Source organism: Gallus gallus, chromosome 4, assembly GCF_016699485.2.
Source record: "Gallus gallus isolate bGalGal1 chromosome 4, bGalGal1.mat.broiler.GRCg7b, whole genome shotgun sequence".
Lineage (NCBI taxonomy): Eukaryota > Metazoa > Chordata > Aves > Galliformes > Phasianidae > Gallus > Gallus gallus.
In genome coordinates this window covers 45,319,099-45,341,858 of record NC_052535.1, presented here as the reverse complement: position 1 = coordinate 45,341,858, position 22,760 = coordinate 45,319,099, and the positions used below count along the sequence as shown (strand labels likewise).

Below are 22,760 nucleotides of genomic sequence, written 5' to 3'. Positions count from 1 at the left end.
CAGATGTAAAAGACTATCTGAATGATGCTTCCTTGTGTTATCTCTCACCTCTAAAGCAATGTCTGTGGTCCAGGACACTTGAAGCGAAGCAACCCAAAAACCAGAAAACCACTTTCAGGATGAAGGGAGTTGTTTTCCACCTTGGTGTCTTCTATTGCTTCCCTCCGGTGTTTACTACAAGAAGAGGCTCCAGGTGGTGTCCGCAGGGGAGGTGTGTGCAGAAATGAGGCGCTGAAGGCTGGGAGATGGAGGAGGATAACCCTGAGGGAAGGCAGAGTCAAAATGCCTGAGCAAAGAAAGCTCGTAGCTGTGTGAAGGTGCAGGCAGAGCCCTCGTGGTGGGCACCAAAAACATCGGGTGTTTCTTCGTGCTGTCCTGCTCTGTGCATCCCAGCCTCAGTCTGACTCAGACGGGTGGTAATGCAGAAACAGAGCCTTTTGAGACAGGTTTTTTCTGTGAACTGTACAGTAGCAGCTGCACGGACGTGTTTCAGCAACAGAGCTATGAACTGGAAAAATAACCACAGCAGTGACGCACTGCATTGTTGGTGCTGTAGTATCTGTAGTTTGTCTGTTGGGCTTGGGAAGAAGGGGTCAGGAGGATGTAATTTCTCCCTTCTGGTTTGGACACCCAGACGTTTGTACTTGCATACACTCTTGAGTTTTGAGAGTCTTAGAACTTGAAAATGAACAGCATCAAACAGAGTTGCTGTGTCATCAGAATCAGCAGTTGGTGTCCAGCACTGCCAGCCCTGGCATGTTTGGAAGGAAACGGTGCCAAAACATACATCCTACCAAAATAAGAATGCACCCTAAGCTAGCGAGGTTCTATGGGATTCAAAGATGTAAATAAAAAGATGAGAAGGATTAAATAAAGACTTCTTTACAAGCAGGAAAGCGTTCCCATTTTCCTTTTCCAAACCAAGAACTTGGAAGTCCCTCCCTCAAATCCCATCAAGAAAAGAAAAGAAAGGAAAAACCATCTAACCTGGCAGCATTACTAGAGATGGAATTGGATGGATTCAGTTCTTCAGTTTAATGGTGCGAGCAAATGGGATGGCAGTGATGCAGGAGGATGGGAGCACATGACTCAGTAATGGAGCCTGCTACTGTATTAGGGCTTTGTTTTGCACAGAGACTGAAGATATGAGGTGTTCTCATTAGTGGATATTCAGTTCCAGGTCACCCAGGTCCAAGCACGAAGGAGTCAAGGATTCATCTTCCTTTCTAGAAGGAGTGGACAGGGCCACGGGCGTGTTAGGAACTGATGTGCTGTAGCTGCTGGTATGGGGCTGTGCAGAGGTGTGGAGTTTCCTGTAGGATTTCATCATTCCATTTATTCCAGCTGGGCTGGACGTGCCCTAGAAAGTGGATGCTTTTCCTTCTGTGTGAGCAAGAATGTTTGCAAGTAGCAGCGAATAACAAACTGCCATGCTGTGGCTTTATGCAGAGGGGCTGGATTCCCTCCTGAACTTCTGGAAGCAGAGGAATTGTTACTGGTTCTGAAAGGAAACAGAAGTATTCATCAGCATAACAAGCCTTGAGAATAATTGCTGGAGTCTGTGCTCTCTTTGTTGTCTATGTGCAATTCCTATTAGCTCTGACATTAATGATGGAGCTTTTTGTTTGAAGGAAAGGTACAGCCTTTGCTTTGAGTTATGGAAAAGTTGGAATTATGGAAACTTGGAAAAGTTCTGAGAGAATGCCTGAGTTCCCCTTCAACCCAACTACTGACTGGTGAAACTGGAAGCAGCAATCACTGGTTACAGCCGTAGCACTCAGTTGTGTGTTTGGAAACGCTCGCAGCATCCTGCTCTGTCCTCTGGCAGCAGTAGACCAGACCTCACCTGCCCCTTGCTGTACCAGAACTGGGCTTCTTCAGCAGCTGTCTATGCATGCCCCCAGTGATGCTTTGCCCCGTGGTGCAAAGCACCCTGAGGTTGGGAGTCCTGTTGTCATTCCTTCTGGTACTCATAGGCTTAGCAGCTTGAGCATGCCAAAAGTAAAATAGGATTTGGGAGATCTGTTTGTTTAGGGAAGTGCAAACTCAGTCTTCTCTCGGGGTCTGCTGCTTGAAAACGTGTCTGCCCTGGCTGATGTGTTTCTTCTGGTTGTCTTTCAGAGTGCTCCAGGAGGACCTGCAGCTCAGTGATAGTGAAGAGAGTGGTGACGACCAAGTCAGTTTTAGATGTTTTATCCCCTCTGCACACAGACATCCCATAAAATCATCGCAGCTTGTCGCGTTGCTCTGAGCTCCTAAAGCTAACCTTTCCTTCCCCTCTCCCATTTGTTTTTTGAACAAAACAGGTTGTTGAACAGCCACCTTCTTCACTTGATCCTCCAAGGTACATGTTTGTTCCCAAACTGCTAGCTAGACCAAATGGCTTGGAGGAGGGGGGAGAACTTTGCTTTTCTGTACGCGAGGTGAATGGGAATGGGTTCCTTTTTCTGTCCTAGATACAAGCTCTGGTTTGTAGCTGCCTGGAGCTGCTGTTCAGCTTTGGTTTCAGTTGTGTGGGGCTTGACAGAAAGTTTAAATTAGAAATAAATAATCCAGGCAAGCTGGATTTTGCTTTTGAACCAGACCTGTATTCCCCCAACTGCTCTCCCTTTGTCGTGAGTGGGAGTTGAAGGTTTTATTATTTCCAGAGGTTTTTTATTCTGATGTTTTATCTGTGGATATGGCTGTGTTTTCCTTTGGCCTTCTCACCTTTCCTCCCAGTGCCAAAATAAGGGGTTTAGGTTTTATTTCTGGATACTGCTGTATCAATATAATAAGTAACCTTCGCGAGAGCTGCTTTCTAATTTTGTCTCCTGGTGGCCTTGCAGTGCCCTGCAGTCCCAGCCTGAGAGCGTGGCATCAGCACATTCCAACAGCACAGAGTCAGGGAGCAGCAGTGACTCAGACAGCTCTTCAGACTCTTCAGAGACAGAGAGCAGCTCGAGTGACAGTGAAGCCAACGACCCTCCAAGAGCGTCAGCTCCTGAGGTGAATGCAAAGTAAACGTAGAGGCTGCTTAATGTGGACTCACTGCTGTCAGACCTGAAATACTGTCATCCTTTGGGTGACACCTATGCTGCATCATCAAAACTCCTCTTGCCTTTTGCTTCTCTGCCAGAGTTTGTCAACCGAGTAACCCTCAGTAATAGCATAAATAGACTTTACGTGCCTAACCTTGAAGCGCTCCCCTTCCCCTTTAGCATCGTTGGCTGGCATTGCTGGAGAATTTATGCCTTCACCTGTGTGGCACAAGCAAAGTGCAGGTGGGAACTGTAGCTTGCCACAGTGCTTGGGGCCCATCTCTGGATTTTTGAACAAAACAGGTTGTTGAACAGCTTTTCTGGAAGCTGCTGCTGCCCCTCTCCAGTTCCTGTGTGTGAGTGGCAGACTCAGCTTCTCCCAGATCGCAGCAGAAGGGATAGGGCCTGCAGGAAGGGCAGGAATGTGCTTAGCCTTGCTTCTGTTGGGTTTGGCTCAGATAGTGCTGCACTGGCATTTCTGAGGCTGTTATGGGGAAACGCAGGGAAACAGAGCTCAGTGCCTCAAAGTTGCATAATAACTGAGAGAGTGCAGCTTTTAAAAATCTACTGCAACTGTGTTCCTGTCCCATGGCTTAAAGCAGTCCTCCAGTTTGCAGAACATTTTTGGGCCAGTGGGGAGCGCATGGTTCAGTCTGGTGGGCCGCAGCTTATGTAAAGCAGCTCACTGGCCACTCTGAGGGATTCTCACGAAGCCCAGAAACTCCATCGTTTATTCCCCCTGCCCTCTGTAGCTCAGACTTTCCTTTCTTTTACCTTAGAAGCACGCTAACGTCTCACATCTATCACCTTTCACGCTTCAGCAGTTCACTTACAGACTTTGCCTTGTGCAATGGGAGAAATAGGTGTTGCCTTCTTATGGTATAAGAAGTTTTGTGCCTGCTTTGTACTGATAATGTTACATTATAAGATTGCTCTTACTCTACTGAAGTCCTAGCTATTGTGAACTGACCATTTCATATCCCTTTTTATTCACTAAACTCGTGATCCATTTTGCACATGGAACAAGTTAGTGCTCATGGCTTGTTTTTATTAGATCCAATTCTTCAGACGAGAGCAAACAATCTAAGAAATATAGTTAATATTTCCTTGTTTGTATTTTGTTTTTAAAAAATATCCTCTCCTTATCCTTTGTGTTTGGAAAGGCTGAGCACCCTGTGAGGGTGTAGATCACACACGGTAGCTGATGATAAGTACAGAACAGGGTCAGCATCTGCCACCGTCTGATAGCTGCCTACTTGCATTATAAACCAGAACCTGCAAAGCTCCTAAGCGAGGTCTTTATAGTGTTAACAACAACAAAATGCTCCTGAGGGGCTAGTAAGTTAAAATGCTAGTGCAAATAGGGAGGAGATCATTATCTGAAAACAATAATTGAGGTTGTTTTTTTTAATTTTATGTGATAAAACCAAATCTGTTTTTAAGCCAGGCTCCTCTTTGGAGTCATGGTCGAAGGCATGTCGCTGTGTTCTGCTGCACAGAGAAGGGCTGAGTCTGGGTGGAGAAGAAAACCACTGCAGAAGGGATTAATTAGTCCTGGAAGACCTTGCCTGTGCTAGAGCTTTTTTTTCTGAGAAGTGCTGTGGCTGTTCTCAGAACAGGGAGTTGTGGCTGAGAAATAAGTGGTATTTTCTGAACTGGCTCCAGAGAATCATGCCCCTCATTTGCAATTTGAAGCTTTGATGTCTGTTTTCATGGCTGTTTGGTTAACTCCCATCCCAGTTTGTCAGACCTTTGTTTTGATCTGTGGGGCTTCTCCTAGTCGTGTGGTGTATCTGGTCAATGTAGCTCAGTGGTAGCTCATGCCTTGTGTAATCAGGGGGACACAACTGTCAGACAGCACAGGCAGGGGGCTCAGAAGAGGCTGGGCTTGATGTGTTAGCTGTATACTTTCTTTTGATAAATGCTTAAAAGACAGGAGTGTGCCAGCCTACCTGTCAGACTTCAGTGAGATGTGACAGCTCTTGATCCATCTTGTGCAAATGATTTGGTAAAAGCATTGTGAGGATGGCGCCTGGTTTGTTTTTGCAGTGGGTATGTCTGTGCATGTCTCACTGTGCAGGGTGTTGGTTAGTGGCACAGAGCACACCAAGGTGAGGCTGTTGTGCAGAGCAGCCTCATACTGCACGACAGGTGGGGCTGGAGAAACCCAGGTGTGCTGAGCCACATGTTTGACTGGTCCTGTGCAAGAAGGATGTCTGTGCATGCAGTTAAGGGTTGGCATGCATGTATCAGAGCGCTCCCCCTTTCTCATGGTCTTTTGTCTTCAAGGTCATTTAATGGTACGGGGAAATTTTAGTGGGTTCTGATAACCAGTGCTCAGTTTGAGATTAAGGTGTCAGCCTTGTGTTCTTCCTTTCTGTTTCTATCTGCAGCCCGACCCACCAACTTCCAATAAGTGGCAGCTTGACAACTGGCTCACCAAGGTGAACCCACCAGCAGTGCCAACAGAAAGCCCCAGCGACACTGCCCACACAGATGGCCACGAGGAGGACAAGGAACAACCCGTCAGCAACGCTTCCTCCTGCGAGCATGCTGTGCCAAGGGAACCTCACGAGAGAAGCTCCATCCGAGCAGCCCAGGCTCCTCAGGATGTTCATCTTCCGACCAAACTTAGCTGCCAGAAGTCTCCTGTGCGCGCTGAGGAGCCCTCACAGAGGCAGACTGTGGGGATCAAAAGGCCCAGCAAGCCTCCAGTGCACGAGGAACCCAAGGGAGGCCTGAAGGTGGAGAGCGAGCCCGCTCCTTATGAGATTGGAGAGCAGTCTTCCAGAGACAAGCCAAAACCCAAAACAAAAGCAGATCCAAATCCTGTGACCAAAAAGAACTGAAACCCCGGCTGCAGGAGGCTCCTAAAGAGAAGAAGCACAAGAGCTCCCACCACGCCGATGCCAATGCCCTGCCGGACCACAGACCCGTGAGTGATGTTCTGGTAGGCAGTGCCCAGGAGCCTTCCACTCTCAAACACCTCCCTGAGGGCCAGGGCACAGCTCCCACCAGGACTAACGGCCACAGGTCTGCTGCTGAGGTCAAGGAGGGTTTTCACAAGGGGAAGCTTCCTGTGCCCACCAAGGAGAAGAAGTTGCTGCCACCGGTGAGGGACGTGCCTGGCAATCCCAGCCTCCTGGTTAGAATTGATCTCCCACTCCTGTCAAGAGTTCCCCAGCCTCCTGAGAAGGGGAACCAAAAGAAGAGAGCAGAGGTGAAGGAGCACCCTGGCACCAAGGAGCAGGACTTGGAGAAGAAAAGCACAGACACTCCTGACAGGTCCTTCAAAAAGCGAAAGGTGAGAGGTGGAGGTGGAGGTGGGTTTGTGCAGGGGCCACAGTGGTGTGCACGGAGCTGTCTGAAAAACCCCTGCATATGGTTTGTTTCTACTTCATAGCTTCAGAGTGGACTCATTAACCTACTGCTACTGCAGCGTTGCCAAGTTTTTAAAGGGAGCACTTGTCAAAAACCATCCACCAATGTTTCTTATTGGTCAAAAATCCACTGTTGAGCAAATGAAAAGCCCTGCAAGCTGTCTAACAAATGCTTGGTGTTTCCAAAAGATGAATCCTAGTTTCAGCTCAGGGAGAGCTTTGCAGGGTAGCAGTGCCTTCTCCGTGCACCTCGTGTTACAGACATGGCCTCAGCCGTCAGATATCCCTTGCAGGAGAGCATGCTGCCCCCAGCTTGTTCTGCAGCTATCAACTCTATTATCCTACAATTAGAATAGTTGCTTTTCCTTGAATTACAATACAACCCTTGTTTTGGTCATTGATCACAAGTGTTTTTTTGAAAGCTGCCTCCCAGAGCAGACTGTGACCATAGAGCTAGTTTTCCTGCAAGGCTAGCAGTGAGTTGGTCTGATACACCCATATCTTCTTGGTCCCTCCTTCAGGAGGAGGTGGCTTAGCATGTGTGTTTGGGGCAAGTTTCATTTGCTCCTGTCACCCCGTGAGCTTCCTGTGGTTGTGTGGGAGAACAGGGAGATGGTGAAGAAATGTGGATGCCCCAGTGGTTCCTGTCCTGCGGTGCAGCAGGAAGAAGGCAGGCGGGCAGTGAATCTGTTACTGCTCCCACTGGTCTCTCCAGGGCCAAAGAGGAGCTATCTGACGCCAGGCACATCATGCTCCGCAACCTGACCATCTGATGGCAGGAAAACCCATGTCCCGGCCTCGCCACGCGTGTTGGGTCAGTGTGCCACGGTGCCCTTGGCAGCACAGGCTCCCTCGCAGCCAGCTGGGTCAGCTGCAGCTGCCAGACCTTTTCTGAAGCAGCGTGGAGATCAACCTGAGAAATGGCATAAGGACACGATCCCAGTGCTGGAGCCCTGCCCTGATGGCTCTGTACCGCCCATGTGCAACCCACCGAGCTGCATCACAGTGACATGAACCTGCTCTTAGGAGATGGATGCAAAGTACTTTTGGATGCTTTTTGCTAGCACCACGTACTTTGTGGGTTGTGCTCCCTTTCTGTGAATGTTATAGTCTTGTAGTGAATTAATTGGAAGTTTTTTCCATCTATGTGAGCTGGTGATTTGGCATCGCATGGCTTGTATCATAGGATCTGTGGAGTGGGTGCAAAAGGTGTCCTTTATTACCCCTCTGCCTCAGTGGTTCCTGCTGTACTGGAGGACAGTGCGTAGGCAGCAAATGTAATTCAAATGTCACCCTGTAATTGATTCTTGCTGGTAAAACCCAAATCCCTGCACCTGTCAGGAATCTGAGTGGTTCAGGTCTCTGAATGTTTTTTTCCCCCTTCTCTTAGACAACAAATGAAAAGCAATGTGTCACACAAAAAGAGAAGAAACAATATGCAGACGTCACATCACGAAGTGTGTGTTTTCAGCTATGGAAGTGCATTAGTTTTCAGCTATTGGCAAGGAGAGCTTTAGCTGTTGCATCCCCTCCGTGACAAAAGAATTATTCTGTCCAAGCAGAAGTGGATAAAGGTCATTTCAGGATACTCGTCAGTGAGCCTGAAATCTGCTGTACTCTGCCTTTCCACTTTGCCAGTTCCAATCTGTTTCTTTTAATGTGAAACCATCAAACTTAGCTGGTTTGGTCTGTACTTTACATGACATTTGATTGTTCTGTTTGTGTTTGTTAGAGAGAAAAGGAGAAGGACGTCGATAGGAAGAAAAGGAAGTTGGGCAAAGAGGCAAAATCATTGCAGTCTTCACCTAACAAAGACTCCTGTAAATTGAAGTGAGTATACTGTGGTGGGATGGTAGAAAAATGCATTGAACTGAGCGTTTCTTTACAACCTTAAGACAAGGAGCTGTACCTTCTGTTCTTCCTGTGAGTTTGCTTAATATAATGTGCCTTTAGAAACATAATCTGCTGCAAATTTGTGTGCCACGTGGCTATAGGAGCATAATTTGCCTTTTTATTTGTTGCAGATGTGCAGTTGCCCTTAGTGTCCCCCACCTTCCTCTCCCTCTGTAATGCTCAAGGTGATGTTTTGATGTTTTGGTGCTTGGCCTCCTCCCGTGCTTGCATTATGTTGCTGTAAAACTGCATGTGGTGGCACCTGTCCTGATTTCTAGCAGTTGAAACGAAATGAAGACTTGGCCATTTGAAACACAGATGTATCCATCCTGCAGTTCAGATTGCTGAACTGATCCCTCCATTACACATCGCTCAAAAAATCTGTTGAGGCTGCAGGAAATGAAATTGCTGGTTGTGCCAGTGCTGCTTTTCCTTCCAGGCTGATAGCCACACAGTGGCACTGCCATCTTTCAGAAGGGGATGCTGTGCAACAAAATGATTGCGTGGAGTCTGGTGTTGGAGTTGGAAATAATGCGGCAGACTGCCTGCCTGCTGGGACCCTGTCTCAATGCAGTGGTAATCCCTTGTCAGGAGCATTTCCTTTCTCCCCCCAAATTGTCCCATTGTGTAGCTGAATGGGTGCACATCCACTGTGTCTTGTGAACCACACCAGGAATTTCAGGTGGCCTTCAAAGCCAAAAATGTCTCCTTTATTGCAGCAATTGCGTGGGCAGTGCTTCTGGTAGTTCTGCTGAAACTCCCCCCATGATTTGTACAACAGCATACCACTAGCATTTTGGCTAGGTCTGCAGGAGGGCTTCCAAGAATGTATCTTGATGGGCAGCGCTCCCGAGAGAGGAGACTGGTGCATCCATCATGAGCTGCCGCAGTCATTTTCTGCTTACTCAAGGCCTGAGCTTGAGGTATTGGCTTGGATTTGTTGAGGTTTGCATCCTGACTCAGCTGCTTCTCTTCAGGGAAAACCTTGACCATCTTGCAGCACCAAGCTGTCAGGGCCCATGTTTAGCACTCGTTGCTCTAGACACTTTGTGTTTTCTTGGGAGCTTTCAGGAACTGAAAGAAAATGATGTAAATGAGTGTCAGTGAAATTAGATATAGAGCTACTGAGTTCTGCTTATAGCTGCAGGAATTCCCTTGTAATCCCAACCCGAGATGATCAGAAATTTGGCACAGTATTATTAAATATGATCAGCTCTGCCGTGTAAAAGCACAGCATTTTAAGTCTTTCTCCCTTGAATCCTCACATGCGTTGTGTAGTAGAGTTGGCAAGTCCTAAAGGACCAACTGGGCTTAATTCTGCTGAGGCCTGCATGGGATCATGTGTCAGAGCAAGTGTCAGTGACAACAGAAGATGCCTTCTTCCATAGCAGGGGGAGAGAGGCAGCGCTGTGGTCCTCTTGCCATTTTGGGTGATTTTCCTCGCTGGAATTACCCCCTCCCTTTTTCAATGAAAAGGTGCTGTGGCATTTCTGCAGCATCCTGACCTCCTGCTTGCACGTGTTTCCTCCAAGGATGAGTCCAGAGGCTTATTCCTACCTCAAGAGCAACTTGCTTGTGTGTTTTTAACAGCTGAACACCTGGTATCTAACACACAGCAAAGTCCTGTTAGATTCTGTTAGAATCTTTGTTAATAAGTCATCTTGCATTTCTGAAGAAATTGAAACAGTATTGGTACACAGCGCATTTAAGGATGATTTTTTTTATTAAAAAAAAAAAACAAAACCAACACCCTCAATATTACGTAGATACCATATTCATATCCCAACTGCACAATTCACTTTCCATCTCCAGAGCACGGAACGCTTCGCCTGAGACCCAGAACAAAGATCTCAGGCAACCCCTGCCACTGCCGCCCATGTCTCCCACGCATCCTGCACCAAAGCCAACCAAGAAGGCCCACAAGAGGCCCAGGAGTGAGAACGGCCAGCCGCCTGCCACTGCCAGCAGCACTGCCCTGGATGCAAGCAACCACAAGGATCCTTCTTCCACCAAGCAGAAGAAGATGGTGGAAGACCACTCTGAGCAGGTGAAGGGCAACAAAGTAGGTATTGGTTATTAGTGGTGGGATGTGTCCTGCAACTTGGGGCTGCCACGTGATTCTCTTTAGAAACCTGTCTGTAGGATATTAAGTGGGAAGAACAGTAAACCAGCCTCTGGAGAGAGCTCTTTGAAACGTATTTGTCCTTTCGGTGGCAATCTGTGACTGTATCTTGCTAGCTTGAACGGCCATGCTGTTGTTACTGCTGCCCACTTTCCATCGCCTGTTCTCATCTCACTGGTGAAACTCAGTGTGAAGGGGTGACCATGTGAAAAAAAGAATGGTGTTTATGACAGGAACTGGTTCTGACTGTAGACAACTGCCAGTACAATGTGATAGGTGTAAAGAGAAGTGTGTTCACACGAACTAACAAAAACAAGTTGATTGTTTGCAAGTAGGAAATAACCAAACTCTGGTTTTGGCTGTAACCTGTGTAGAAGTTATTATAGCTTGCATTAAAAAATATTGTTAATGATTCTTGCAGCTAGATCGTCGTATTAGTGGGTTAGAAAATTCAAGTCTACTGCCATTTCTGAGTGCCTGTATATTTGTGGTCCAGAACTTCCATGTGCATGCACACTAATGGAGACTGTGCATGCTGTATTAGCTGGCTTCTCACTGCTTTCTTTTTCCTGACATTGTAGTCAATAATGCAGAATCAGCAGTTGCTGTGGTTAAGCTAGATGTAAGTGTGAGTGGATATTACCAGTTCCTGTCTTTTCCAGTGGCTGTGAAAAATGTGCTGCTGGCAGCCTTACTGCTGTCTTAGCTATTGTACAAGGAAACCTGCTGCCTAATTTCTGCCTGCTCAGGGAATGTTTGAATGGCATTAAAACCTCAGCAGCAGGCTGGTGGGAAGCCAGGTTTTCATTTCCAGTATTGGTCTGGGGTCTGGGAAAGAAGAGGGGAAGGAACCTTGAGAAGTAGCTTCTATCTCAGACAAATAAACTTCATTTCAAATTTAAGAAAGCCATGTTTTAGAACTGTTCTAAATGGATCTCTCTAATCAGCTTTCTCTCTGCTCCTGATTTTTCAGGGATCTGCAGGGGATGTCACAAATCCTTTACCAGTGCCTTCTGTGCCAAATGGTACCTCCAAACCAAGGAGACCTCAGATCAAGTTTGAAAGGTGAGATTTTGTTCTGTGCCCCTCTGAAGATGCCAGGCAATGCTAGCCATGCAGCCACTGTGGCTCCTGCTTTGTACTGAGCATTGCTTTTGTTACACCTGCCTTGTCACCTCTGGGATGTCCCCACAGAGCAATGGTCTCTCCTTTTAGCAGCTCCCAGTTTGAGGGAAGCTGCTGTGGAAGTCAGGTACTTGTTTAACTCGGAGACATCCCACTCTGTGCAGTGTGCCTAACAGCAAGGGATGGTGTTAGTTTCTCTAAGTCCTGGTGGGTGGCAGGTCAGTCTAGGATATGAACGTCTAAACAGGCAGATGACATTCATGTAGTGATTCTTCTAATCTGATGTGTGTTTGATAGCAGTATCAGCTTGTACTGGAGTCACAACATCACCTGGATGAGAAGGTTAACATTGTTACTTCACCTACCCTTCTTCTCTGACATTTGTTTTCCTCTGCCTGTCTCCATTTCAGACAGCATTTGTCAGAATATTACCTGGAAGAGGCCAAGAAGATGAAGCACGAGGCTGATGCCATGGTAAGGCATGCTGTGATAACCTCTGAGCTCTCAAACCTGTGGGTACGTGATGGAAGTGCCCTGGCCAATGTCCCTTCCACCTAGCAGAGCATGTTCCAGTCATATGTGGGGAGCTTGTTTTTATTTACCAAATTTTCAGGCACTTCCCTTTGTATAAACACATCCAGAGAATGTGCCCGGAGAACAGGAATAACAGCTGACTTGGCTCTGCAGAGCTATCACAAAGTCCTGGCAGGTGGATCAGAAAGTCAGTTGTAGGGCGGTTTGCTCTGAAATATCAGGGTCGTGGTGATAACTGCCTTGCTGTTGAACAAGACTTGGAAGAGCCCTTTGCAGATGTAGCTGGCTTTCTCAGATGCGTGTAGTTCAACAGCATGTGTGATTAAACTACAGGTTTTTGTTAATTATGGCTCAGTCAGATAAAATGCATCTGCCACTTGCTATTCATTCCCCTGCAAAGTGTGGGAATAATGGAGGGAGAAACCTCCAATGCCTTGCAAAGAGCAGGCCCCCAGCTGCTGCCAAAAGTACCCAGAGGCCTGATGTGCGTTATGTAATTTCTTCAAATTCTTCCTATTTAGAGAGAGGAAAGGAATTCGGGTACGTTTGAGATAAATAGTTTTTGCCGTAGTCTGAAAGTGAGAAATTCTTTCCAACAGATGGACAAGACTGGAAAGGCCTTTCAGTACCTCGATGCTGCCCTTTCCTTTGTTGAATACGGGATGGCCCTGGAATCGAATGCGGTAGCACCAAAACCTGCTTACAGCATCTTTGCTGACACAATAGATCTCCTCAAGTAAGTGGCTTTCGAACCATGACGGTGTGCTTGGAGGGAAGCAGTGGCTGTGTTGTTTGCTGGTGATACGTGTGACGTCTGCAGGCGGTACAACCCAGGGAGCCAGATACTGGGTAGAAAAGGGAAAGGAACCACTTTATTCATATTGAAGTTGAGGGCTGTGTGAGTGTTTTCAACAGCTGCTTTGACTTCCTCCGCATGGAGCTGATGGAAACAGCTGCCAGTAATTTTGTTATAGCAGACTTCAACATTTTTAAGTGTCATTGCTTTCTGATTTTGATAGACTGTATTTTCCCAATGCTCTTGTTGCTTTCTTTTCAAAAAGGAGATGTGCTTGCTCGGATTTTTTTGTGTGTTTTAGGTTTTTTTTTTTTACCAAAAGGAAGAACTCCACCAATATGTCTTACTTGGCCTGGAATTGATATTCCATCCTCAGTGAGGAGAGCTCCTGATGGGGGCCTCAGGGCTGCACCCATGGGGGCATCAGCTTTCTGGGGTTTTGGAGCAGTGTTTGAGGCAGTGGCACACAGCAGTTCTTCTAACCAGACTTGAGAGCCCTAACCAGACTTGAGAGCCTGATGACTGACAAGATGCTGTTCATTTTGTTCCCTTAGATACGTAATGACACTAAAACCCTTTACGGATGTCTCGGCGTCTTCACATGAACACGTCTTTGCTGTGTTATGGTGCGTAACTGTCTTGCTGATTTCATATTCTGTTTGTAGACTTACTATAGTGAAAGTCCTGTTACTTGTAGGGGCAAAGGAATGACTTAAATAGGAATCAGAGTTCTTCAAGGGAAAGAACAATATGAAAACCAGAGCAAGCCAGAACATCTTTGAAGTGGGCTAGGATATAACAAGAGACCAGGCATGGAAGGTGCAGGCTCCAATGTTTGACCTGTTGGTAACCGGAGTGTGTGTGAAGGCTTTCACCCCAGGTAGAAGAATGCGATTTGCCTGCCCCACATAACTGATGCTGAAGCTGAGCACAGCTGAGGTTGCTGCTGGTTGAGGGCTCACTCAGCCCCTGGCATCCAGAAGGGCTGTGCAGCTGTCTCTTTAAAACATAGCCCTTCATCTTTTTCACAGAATCTGACTCTTCTTAAGTTGAGCAGGAGAGGAGATCCTGAACTTGGTTTGGCAGAGAGGCTGATGGGTGCTGGTACCTACCTGGTGTGGTTATTTGCTCACACAGTGGCACCAGGCACAGGTGCTGACTCTTGACTGTCTTTCCATTCCCAGCATGCGCTGCCAGTCCCTCCTGCACATGGCAATGTTTCGTTACAAAAGAGACACTGCAATAAAGTATTCCAGGATCCTGAATGACCACTTCAAGGTAGGGCGTTTGTGTTGCCCTGCTGCCAGCTCAGGGGCTACAGCTGGTTCTGGTATTGACAAAGAAAACTAACAAGAGCTCTCTTCCTTGCTGCAGAGTTCTTCCAGAGTAACACAGGCACCTTCTCCATGTGTTGCAAGGTAAGGGATAAAAATCTACATCTGTAAAGGTGTCAGCAGAAACTGAAGTGGGAATCTTTGAGATGCTAACTACATTTGAAAAGGACTTGCCATCCACTCCACCTTGCCACCTGACATCATGTTAGGGGGCACAAGGGTGTTTCTGCTCTCTCTCCTGTCTTTTGCATCACTGAAGGATTTTTTTTGTTACGGGATGAGATCCAGAGAGTCACTGCCTGTCCTGGGGAGCAGTTCTCCACCAAGGCAGTGGGGAGAGCAGTGTGGCTGTTACTGAGCCCCCGCTCTTGTTGTCCTTCTGTTCCATGTCTGAGATCTCTAAGACTCTCTGGAACACCATGCCCATCTCCGGGCTGCTACCTGGTAGGACAACACTTTTACAGCACGGTAGAATCACTTTGAAGTGATACTTGTATATTTCTCTTTGCGTTAGTCATCAATTAAGAAAAAGAAACTCATTTTCTGATTTTTGAATTACTGAACATTTGTCATTTTTCTGTATTTACAGCACAGTTCTTGTATGTGTAGCAGCAAAAAGAAAGCTGCCATTTAAGAGTGTTTGACCCAAAGCTCAGCATACAGGGCCTGCACATTAGGGACAGTAGAAGAGTTTTCCTATGTTTTGCAGTGTTGTATTTAGGAAATAGATAGCCTGGTACATTGGTCCCCTTTAAACTCTGTGACTGAGAGGCTCATTTGGTCTAAAGCTCCAGTTATTTTTCTGCCACGTGTGCAGTACAGCCTACTGATATGTAAACAGGTGCAGTGGTGGAGGCTGTCTCACACAAACAACTTGAACTAGTGGCAGGAAGCAATGATGGAGCCTGACCCTGGCAGGCAGGCAAGCTGGCCACGTTGAGAGCAGGTCCAGATGACACCAGATAGCTCCTGGCATGAAGTAGTCTTGTGATAAGACACTTACCTCTGAAGACAGACATTCACGATGGTGTTTCTTTCTCCTGCAGAAGCACAGGCATGCCTTCTCCTCATTCTCCAGTGCCCTCTCCTGCCAGATCTATGAGTTCTCAGCAGGGATCAAATGGTAGCAATTGTGGTTGCAACAGCATTGGCTCTTCAGTCACCATCCCAAGCATCACCTCTTCATACGTCAACATCACTTCCTATGTCCTCTATGCGTATAATATTTGGGAACATGCTGATGCACTGTCCAAGAATAATAAGGGTAAGGTTTCTTCACTTTAGCTCTTCCATTTTGCACGCTGTGTTTATTTGTATGAACCTACTCAAATTTTAACACTTGGTATAACAAGCAACATAACTACAGGAGAAAGTCTTAAATATGTTGAAATAGACACCTGTGGTGTATTGGCAGGTTTTTGGCAGAAATACTTAGTGATGCTATGTTGGTGAGTGTTACAGTTAAAAGGTTGTCTCGGCAGCCTCAGATGTCTATGAACTAAGGGTGAGAGTTCAGTGCAGGAAACCAGGCAAATTGCTTTGTGCTAACAAGAGAAGCCAGCCCAGGGGTTTTTCTGCTCTTTGTTTTTCCCTTGCAGGGAGCTTAGGTTTTCTGAGTTGGTTCGCTTCACTTTCAATCAGATTTGTGCCTGGTGGCCTTGTGTTTCATTTTGTTTGTCAGAGTCTCTGGAATTCTTGACTTGAAAATGGTGAGACTGGTTTCTTGCTGTAAGACAGTAAGCAAGCAGCACTTGAATTGGAGTCTTTATTGAGTACATGACAAGCCTTTGGCAGTAAAACCACTGCTACATTCTTATTACATAGTATCACAGAATCGTAGGGTTTGGAGGGTATCCCTCTGGGGATTATCTGGTCCAACTTCCCTGCTAAAGTGGGTTCCCTAAAATAGGTTGCACAGGAAAGCGTGCAGGCAGAGACTCCACGGCTTCTCTGGGCAGCTGTTCCATTGCTCCGTCACCCTCACAGGAAAGTTCTTCCTCATGTTCATATGGAATTCCTGTGTTGCAGTTTGTGCCTGCTGCCCCTCGTCCTGTTGCTGCACACCACAGAATAGAGCCTGGCTCCACCCTTTAGATATTGATAAGCACTGATCATATCCGCTGTCAGCCTTCTCTTCTCCAGGCTGAACAGCCCCAGCTCTCTCAGCCTTTCCCCACGCAGGAGATGCTGCAGGCCCCGACCATCTCTGTCACGCTCCCCTGGACTCTCTCTAGAAGTTCCCCATCCTTGAGCTGGGGAGCCCAGAACCGGGCACAGCGCTCCAGATGTGGCCTCACCAGGGCAGAGTAGAGGGGGAGGATCACCTCCCTCACCCTGCTGGCTGCGTTCTTGCAACGCACCCCAGGATCCCACTGCCCCTCTTGGCCACAAGGGCACACTGCTGGCTCATGGCCAACCTGCTGTCCACCAGGACACCCAGGTCCTTCACCACAGAGCTCCTCTCCAGCAGGTCAGCCCCCAACCTGTACTGATGTGTGCAGTTATTCCTCCCCAGGTGGAGGACATGCCCCTGTTGAGCCTCATCAGGATCCTCTCTGCCCAGCTCTTAGCCTGTCCAGGTCTCGCATTTTATAGTTTTATTGTTAAAAATACTGTTTTGTTGTCCCGTGGCACAAGCAGTGGTGGCCAAGCAACAGCCCCAGTGTGGACACAGCTCAATCTGCAACGAGGCAGCCCACGTAGTGCTCGCAGTGCTGTTGTTCATCACACAGTGTTTTGGGGTGAAGGGATGCATTGCCAAATATGCTGTGCCTGTTGCGTGAAACCAATCAATCGTTTTCTCTCTCCCTAATCTTTTTGCAGAGTTTTTTGCTGAACTCAGCACAGCGGTGTGCCCTCTGGCACTGACCAGTAGCATGGCCGAAATGGTACACTACACTAGACAGGGTTTACATTGGCTGAGACTGAACACAAGTACGCCTTAACTGGTGCTCATGGTGGCTAAGTACCTTGAACTCTTTTGCACTTTGGAAGCTTCAGAAACACTCTGGCTTGCTGAATTATTGGATACAAAGCACCTGCAAGGGAAATAAATAAAGGTGAAGTAATCTGGTTACACTGGAAAAAAATGAACTTTATTTTAGGGTAGCATTTTGTTGCCTTGGAAAAGAAGAGACAGAGGAGGGCCTCAGCGTTGATGGCGCCTTCGTTTAAAATGGTGAAGTGCAATGAATCGTCTGAGTGGCTCTGTGTATTGATGGTCTATAAACATTTCTATTACGAATAACCAGCAGGACAATAATCATACCTGAAGAAGTGCCGACAAGAAGGAAATCTGCCTCCAGAAGTTATTATGCAACACACCACAGTCTGCAATGGTTGTGTGCCTGAAAGAGATGTGAAATGAGTGTATTTGCGAGCATGGGTGCGGTCCATCACGTTGGATCTTTGTTTTTGGATGGCGAGTAGCATCTCCATCACCGTAACAATGCGGTACAGACAGCAGAGTGCTCTGCCTCGCCAGCCCCAGCCTCACTCACGTGTGTTGCCTGCCAGCAGCTGCACTGATGACACCCTGCCACCGGTGCTGCACGTCCACTTCCAAAGTCACATCACTGTGCCTCCACTTCACCTCGCGCACAACCTAACATGACGTTGCTCACCATCTTGCTCTGTTTCGGCTGTGGAAGCCAAATGCAGCTGGGGCTCAGCATTGGCCCAGCGATGGAGGGATGTTACTCCTGCTGAGGACACCTTGTCCACTCACGCTGCACCGATTCAGGGGGTGTGGACAGATGGAGGGCTGTCTTGGGCCACTGTGCTCGCTTGAGCGCTGCTTTGGGTGGGAGAGGTGGGACAGGGAGAGGCCATGTGGCCTCATGGGGCACAAGGTGAGTCCTGTGTTTGGATGCTGGCCTGCAGCCCCCGCTGGTCCCAGTGAATATCCAGGAGCAGAATGTGGATACCAAAATCAGGTGCCCTTCATGTGGGAGGTAACCGTGTGCTCTACCTCAGCTAAACCACAGAGTGGGCCCAGGGACGTGGAACCTGTCTTCAAGAGAACACAAAAGGGAATAGCGAGGTGTTTGCAAAGCCTTTGTCCTTGTCAGGAGTTACATATTTGGCAGGTGGTGGTAGCAGTGAAGGCAGCATCCACGGCACTTGTAGGAAGACAGTCTTCTGTACCCAAAGATTTCCTGTTGCATGACAGCAGCAGCTTGCCATCCTCATATCTGATAGTGTGCCTTAGCCCTCTGGCCCCCTCTCACATCCCTCACAGCTGTGGGAGTGGTGAAGAGGAGGACGATATCCCAAAATAAATTGTGCTTACAGGGAAGAACGTATCTCCAGTGAGTTAGCTCCCATTCCCTACATAATTTCAGGGTGGAGGAGCAGGTCTGCACAAGTGCAGCAGTAACCCCTTGCAAAACACCTGCTGGGAGTTCAGAGGCTCACAAGAATCCGCAGTAAATACTTGGAAGCAAGGGGGTCTGCATTACCACACGTAGGTCCTGCAGGAGTGGCTTCCCCCTGCCGTGGGCTAGCCCAGCAGTGCTGTGCCAGAGACGCACCTTTGAGTTGTCCTTTGTTCACTTAATTAAAAGCCTTAGTGCATTTCGGGGATAAGCTGCCCCGGGCAGTGGGAGGGAGCGACTGGGAGCCTGCTCGTGGCGTGCAGAGCGGAGGGTCGCTGCCGCTTTCTGATTTCGCCTTGCAGCAAGGCTGTGTTCAGGTGCTCCAGCTGAGGAAGAGGGCAGGGAGTGCTGTCGTGGCTGGAAGGCAGCTGGAAGGTGGAACGGGGGCTCTCTTTTCAAAGCCAGGGGTGGGTGGAAGCAGCGTTTTCTTTCTGTTGGTGGAAGAGACCGCTTAAGTTGGAGCTAATTTTCAGAAAGCCATCGTATTTCCATCATGAGCCAGGTGAGAGGCCCACCAGGGTTAGGGAAAGATGCCCATAGTTTTCACCTGAGTCTGATCAGGCCCTTTAAAAAATGGGAAATAAAAAAAAAAGAGAGGATTTGCCATTAGGAAACAAAACCATGCATCCAAGGAAAATTAGAGGTGATGGTTGAGTCCCTGAAGGAGAGGAGGCTGTGGTGGTAACGCAGCATCATTTCCATGCAATATTTATTTAGAAGAAATAATAATAATGTGCTTGAATTGTTAAATGTTCTATTTTTAAGATGCCATTTATTTAAGAGTTGAAAAGCCCTACTTCCATGGAGACAGATCTCTTCTGTAACTGAAGGTCAAAGTCTGATTACAATGTCCTTGTGTTTGGTTTTCTCCCTTCCATCTTGGTTCTCATTACAAACCTGTACACCTTAAACTTATTTTGGGGACATGTGTCCCTTTGTACATAACCTCTGCCCTGTGTGCGACAGAGTGTCCGACATGGTCAATGCGCTCATGTGGGTAATAAACAATACATGAAGTAGCCCATTTGTTGCGAGTCGTTTCCCGAGTCCTCGTGTTCTCAGCTTCTGGGAGATAAACTGCTGTCTGCCCTCTGCTTTGTTTGGTGGTGGTGAATGTCTTTGCTCCCAGGAAGTGATTTCACCTCTCTGCACTGCTGGGATATGAGTTTAGTTTGGGTCTTTTCTGCAATATGCTTTGCACCTATCGTGTTTGCTGCCAGTGGATGTGGTTTTTAACGTAGCATCTGAAGCGTTCAGAATACTGGATCCTGTTTTAATTGCTTGCTGGGTATGTTGCTGTTACAGATATTGTGTACGGAAACATAGATCTTTTTTAGGTCAGCGCACTTTTTCACTGCACACTTAAAATCCTAAGGGCAAAATTCAAATTGGAATACATTAAAGAAACAGCCTGTTAGACAAAACCTGAGATGTGAAGCGCCCGGTGCAGTTTTCACCTGTGGATGAGGTGAGAGGAGCTTCAGGATGGAGCTGGGTGGTTTGGTTGTTTATTGAACCATTGCTGATCAAACTTGATTTTGCAGCCATGTGTATTTTATTTTGGGATTTGTTATCCTTTCTGGGTTAGTTGTCTTTCTCTCTTTGGCTTTGCTTACCCTTTTCAGAGGCAACAGTTTTTGGCAAAGCAGCAGCACGAGAGTTGATTGCAGTCTCACTTGGATCTCTCTCTGGCAGCTCGTGCTTGCTTTATATTAATTGCAGTGTTAATAATCAAAATCAACAGCGTTCCTGGGCCACTGTCAGCATTTCTGAATGTTTCCAAAAATTGTTATTCCTGACCCAAGGGTTTGTACACACACCTGCAGCTTGCTGCCACTGCTGTTCTGGGGCAGGTTAGGTTGAGGCACAAGACCCCTGGAAGTCCTGTGGGGCTTCTTTCCTCTCCCCCAGTGTTGCTGAGGTCAGGCTTTTCTTTGGGTCCACCGTTTTGCAGCAGAATGCTTCTGTTCAACCGTATTTCCTGATGGCTTTGTTCTGTTCTACATTTTCGAGAGGCATTCCTGGGAGCTGCATGAAGCCCAGCACCTTTTGGCACTCCCCGCTGATCAGAACAGAGCTGCTGAGGATGGGGAGAGGCTTTCAAATGTCACCGCTGTGATTCAATTGTTTTTTTAACCCTATCTTGGTCAACATTTTAAAGTGCGTGTGAAACACCACAGTTCTCAGTGGAGATGTCCTTAAAGTAAGGTTTGAATGTTGCTGAGTGCTGCCTGCCAGCAGCCGGGCCCTCGGGCACATGGGATCCGTGACACAGCTTGGGGTAAGGAAAACAAGGTAAAGTTCCCTCCAAAGAAATTGTGCCACAATCTTTTTGTCTGTCTTCTTTACTGGGGGATGAAGTGCTGTGTGTGCGTGTGTATGGATACATACAGACAGAGTTTATATATAATTGAAAGAAATGAATTTTGACTTGCTTGGTTTTAAATTCTTCCAGTGAAAGAGATGGTGGTGTGATCTGTAATGGCAAGATGGCAAACAAGCTGCCAGGGGGTGGAATTTCTTGTTTCAGCCATCCTGAGCTGAGTGGTCACAGCGCCGGCTCTGCTCTGCTCCCCTAAGCACTTCCCTGGGGGCACCCATGTGTGGCTGTGACTGCTACCTCTGCCTCGCTGTGGCCTTTGGGAGGAAGACAGCAGCATGGAACATCCCATCTTGCTGGGTTGAACGTTGACTCCAAGATCCAACGTCCTGATGGCCTGCATCCATAAGTATCGCTTCTGCAAAACATCGACGCGTGCTTCCAGATCACATCCCTCTTGGTGAGAGGTGGGCACGTTTTACTGGGCCAAACGCCCTCAGCTTTGACCTTCGTTCAGCAAGAACTTTAACAAAGGTTAATTAATTCATGTTAGCTAACCTGCTAACAGACAGCTGACAGCAGTAGGCTAGCCCTAGGGGCTTGGGGTCACAGAACTGGGTTGGGGCTGTGGGCTGCTGCACAGCTGCATAGTCTCAGCTGTGGGCATTTGAGCAGCACAGATCCCTGCCCATATCACGTCTCTTTTTTTCTTTCTAATTGCCTTTTTTTCCCCTCTGACAGGCTCTGAGGGAGGGCACGCTGGCTTGCCTCTCTAAAGCCTGCACAGTGCAGATGAGTCAGGACTGGGAGGAGCACCCGTCGGGTGGGTAGCCATCACACATTTGTGGCTCAGACGAGCAGGTGCCTGTCTACGTGGATGCTGTTTGTCCATATCTGACTGCAGTCAGATGGCTGCAGTTATGCAGCTGCCTGTGGACTTGGTTTTTGTGCCCCAACAGCTTTTAAATTGGAAGCCAAGGCACTGCATCCAAAAATGCTGTGAGGTGACAGCAGCACCAAGCTTGATGACAGAGCCAGGAAAGAATTACAAATGTTAGTTTAATCTCCTGGCTAGGAATGCTATGCTTTCTGCCAGCTCCAGTCAAGAGAACCACGCAAAGGTTCAGAAAACAAATACAGATGTGGTAGAAGCAGCCAGCAGAACATGGTGGAGCATCTGGAATAAAGTAGTTGGGTTTGCAGCACATGGTGCTGCAGTGACAGAGATTCGTTTTAAAAGTTAGTTCAGCCTAAATGAAAATACAAGGCCTCATTTCACAGAATCATAAAACCACAGCATGGCTTGGGTTGGAAAGGACCTTAAAGCCCACCCTGTTCCTGGCACTGAAGGCAAAGACATTTGCTGCTCTCCTGTCACCTGAACAAGGCAGTAATACAGACGACTGTCTGTCCCTGCTCTGTGCGTGCTTAGGCAAGAATTGGATGCTGAGGTCTTTCCAGCCAGACGTGAGATTGCAGTCAGGGTTTGTGACTGTGTAACAAGTTGCCTCTGTACAGACCAGTGCTGAGTTCCTATTTTAGTCCTTGATCTAAGTATTGCTTTTTTTTCCATTCTTCCTGCTGCTGCTGGAAAGCTTCAACTGCAGTAGCTGTTTTGAGGAGAGATTTTTTTGTCTGAATAATCGTAAGGACCTAGGACCTCAACTGTTACCCCACATTTGTTACTGGATCTTGAAACTGGGCTTGACAGCTAGACTTGTACTTAAAGCTCTCAACAGAACGCTACAAATTCTTTTGTGTGCGTCCCTTTCCTGCGACAGAGGGGATTCAGAGACCACTGAAGCCTTCAGCTGTTACTTTGGGATTGATCTCTCCACAGATGGAGCCTTTCAGAGGGAG

The 22,760-nt window shown here is 47.5% G+C and overlaps 1 protein-coding gene across 1 annotated transcript in view; it reads left to right on the top strand.

Annotated features, from left to right (window-relative positions):
* The window catches only part of AFF1 (AF4/FMR2 family member 1), a 52,618-nt gene extending 33,019 nt beyond the window's left edge, over positions 1-19,599 (top strand). Inside the window, 15 exon segments of the mRNA XM_004941100.5 lie at positions 2,122-2,176; positions 2,307-2,344; positions 2,829-2,988; positions 5,414-5,834; positions 5,837-6,324; positions 8,133-8,230; positions 10,106-10,355; positions 11,389-11,480; positions 11,951-12,014; positions 12,674-12,810; positions 13,425-13,496; positions 14,055-14,148; positions 14,245-14,288; positions 15,251-15,468; positions 17,028-19,599. Of these exon segments, the coding sequence (XP_004941157.2) occupies positions 2,122-2,176; positions 2,307-2,344; positions 2,829-2,988; positions 5,414-5,834; positions 5,837-6,324; positions 8,133-8,230; positions 10,106-10,355; positions 11,389-11,480; positions 11,951-12,014; positions 12,674-12,810; positions 13,425-13,496; positions 14,055-14,148; positions 14,245-14,288; positions 15,251-15,468; positions 17,028-17,149 (2,353 nt within the window). The 3' untranslated portion in view covers positions 17,150-19,599.
* The last annotated feature ends 3,161 nt before the right edge of the window (positions 19,600-22,760 follow it).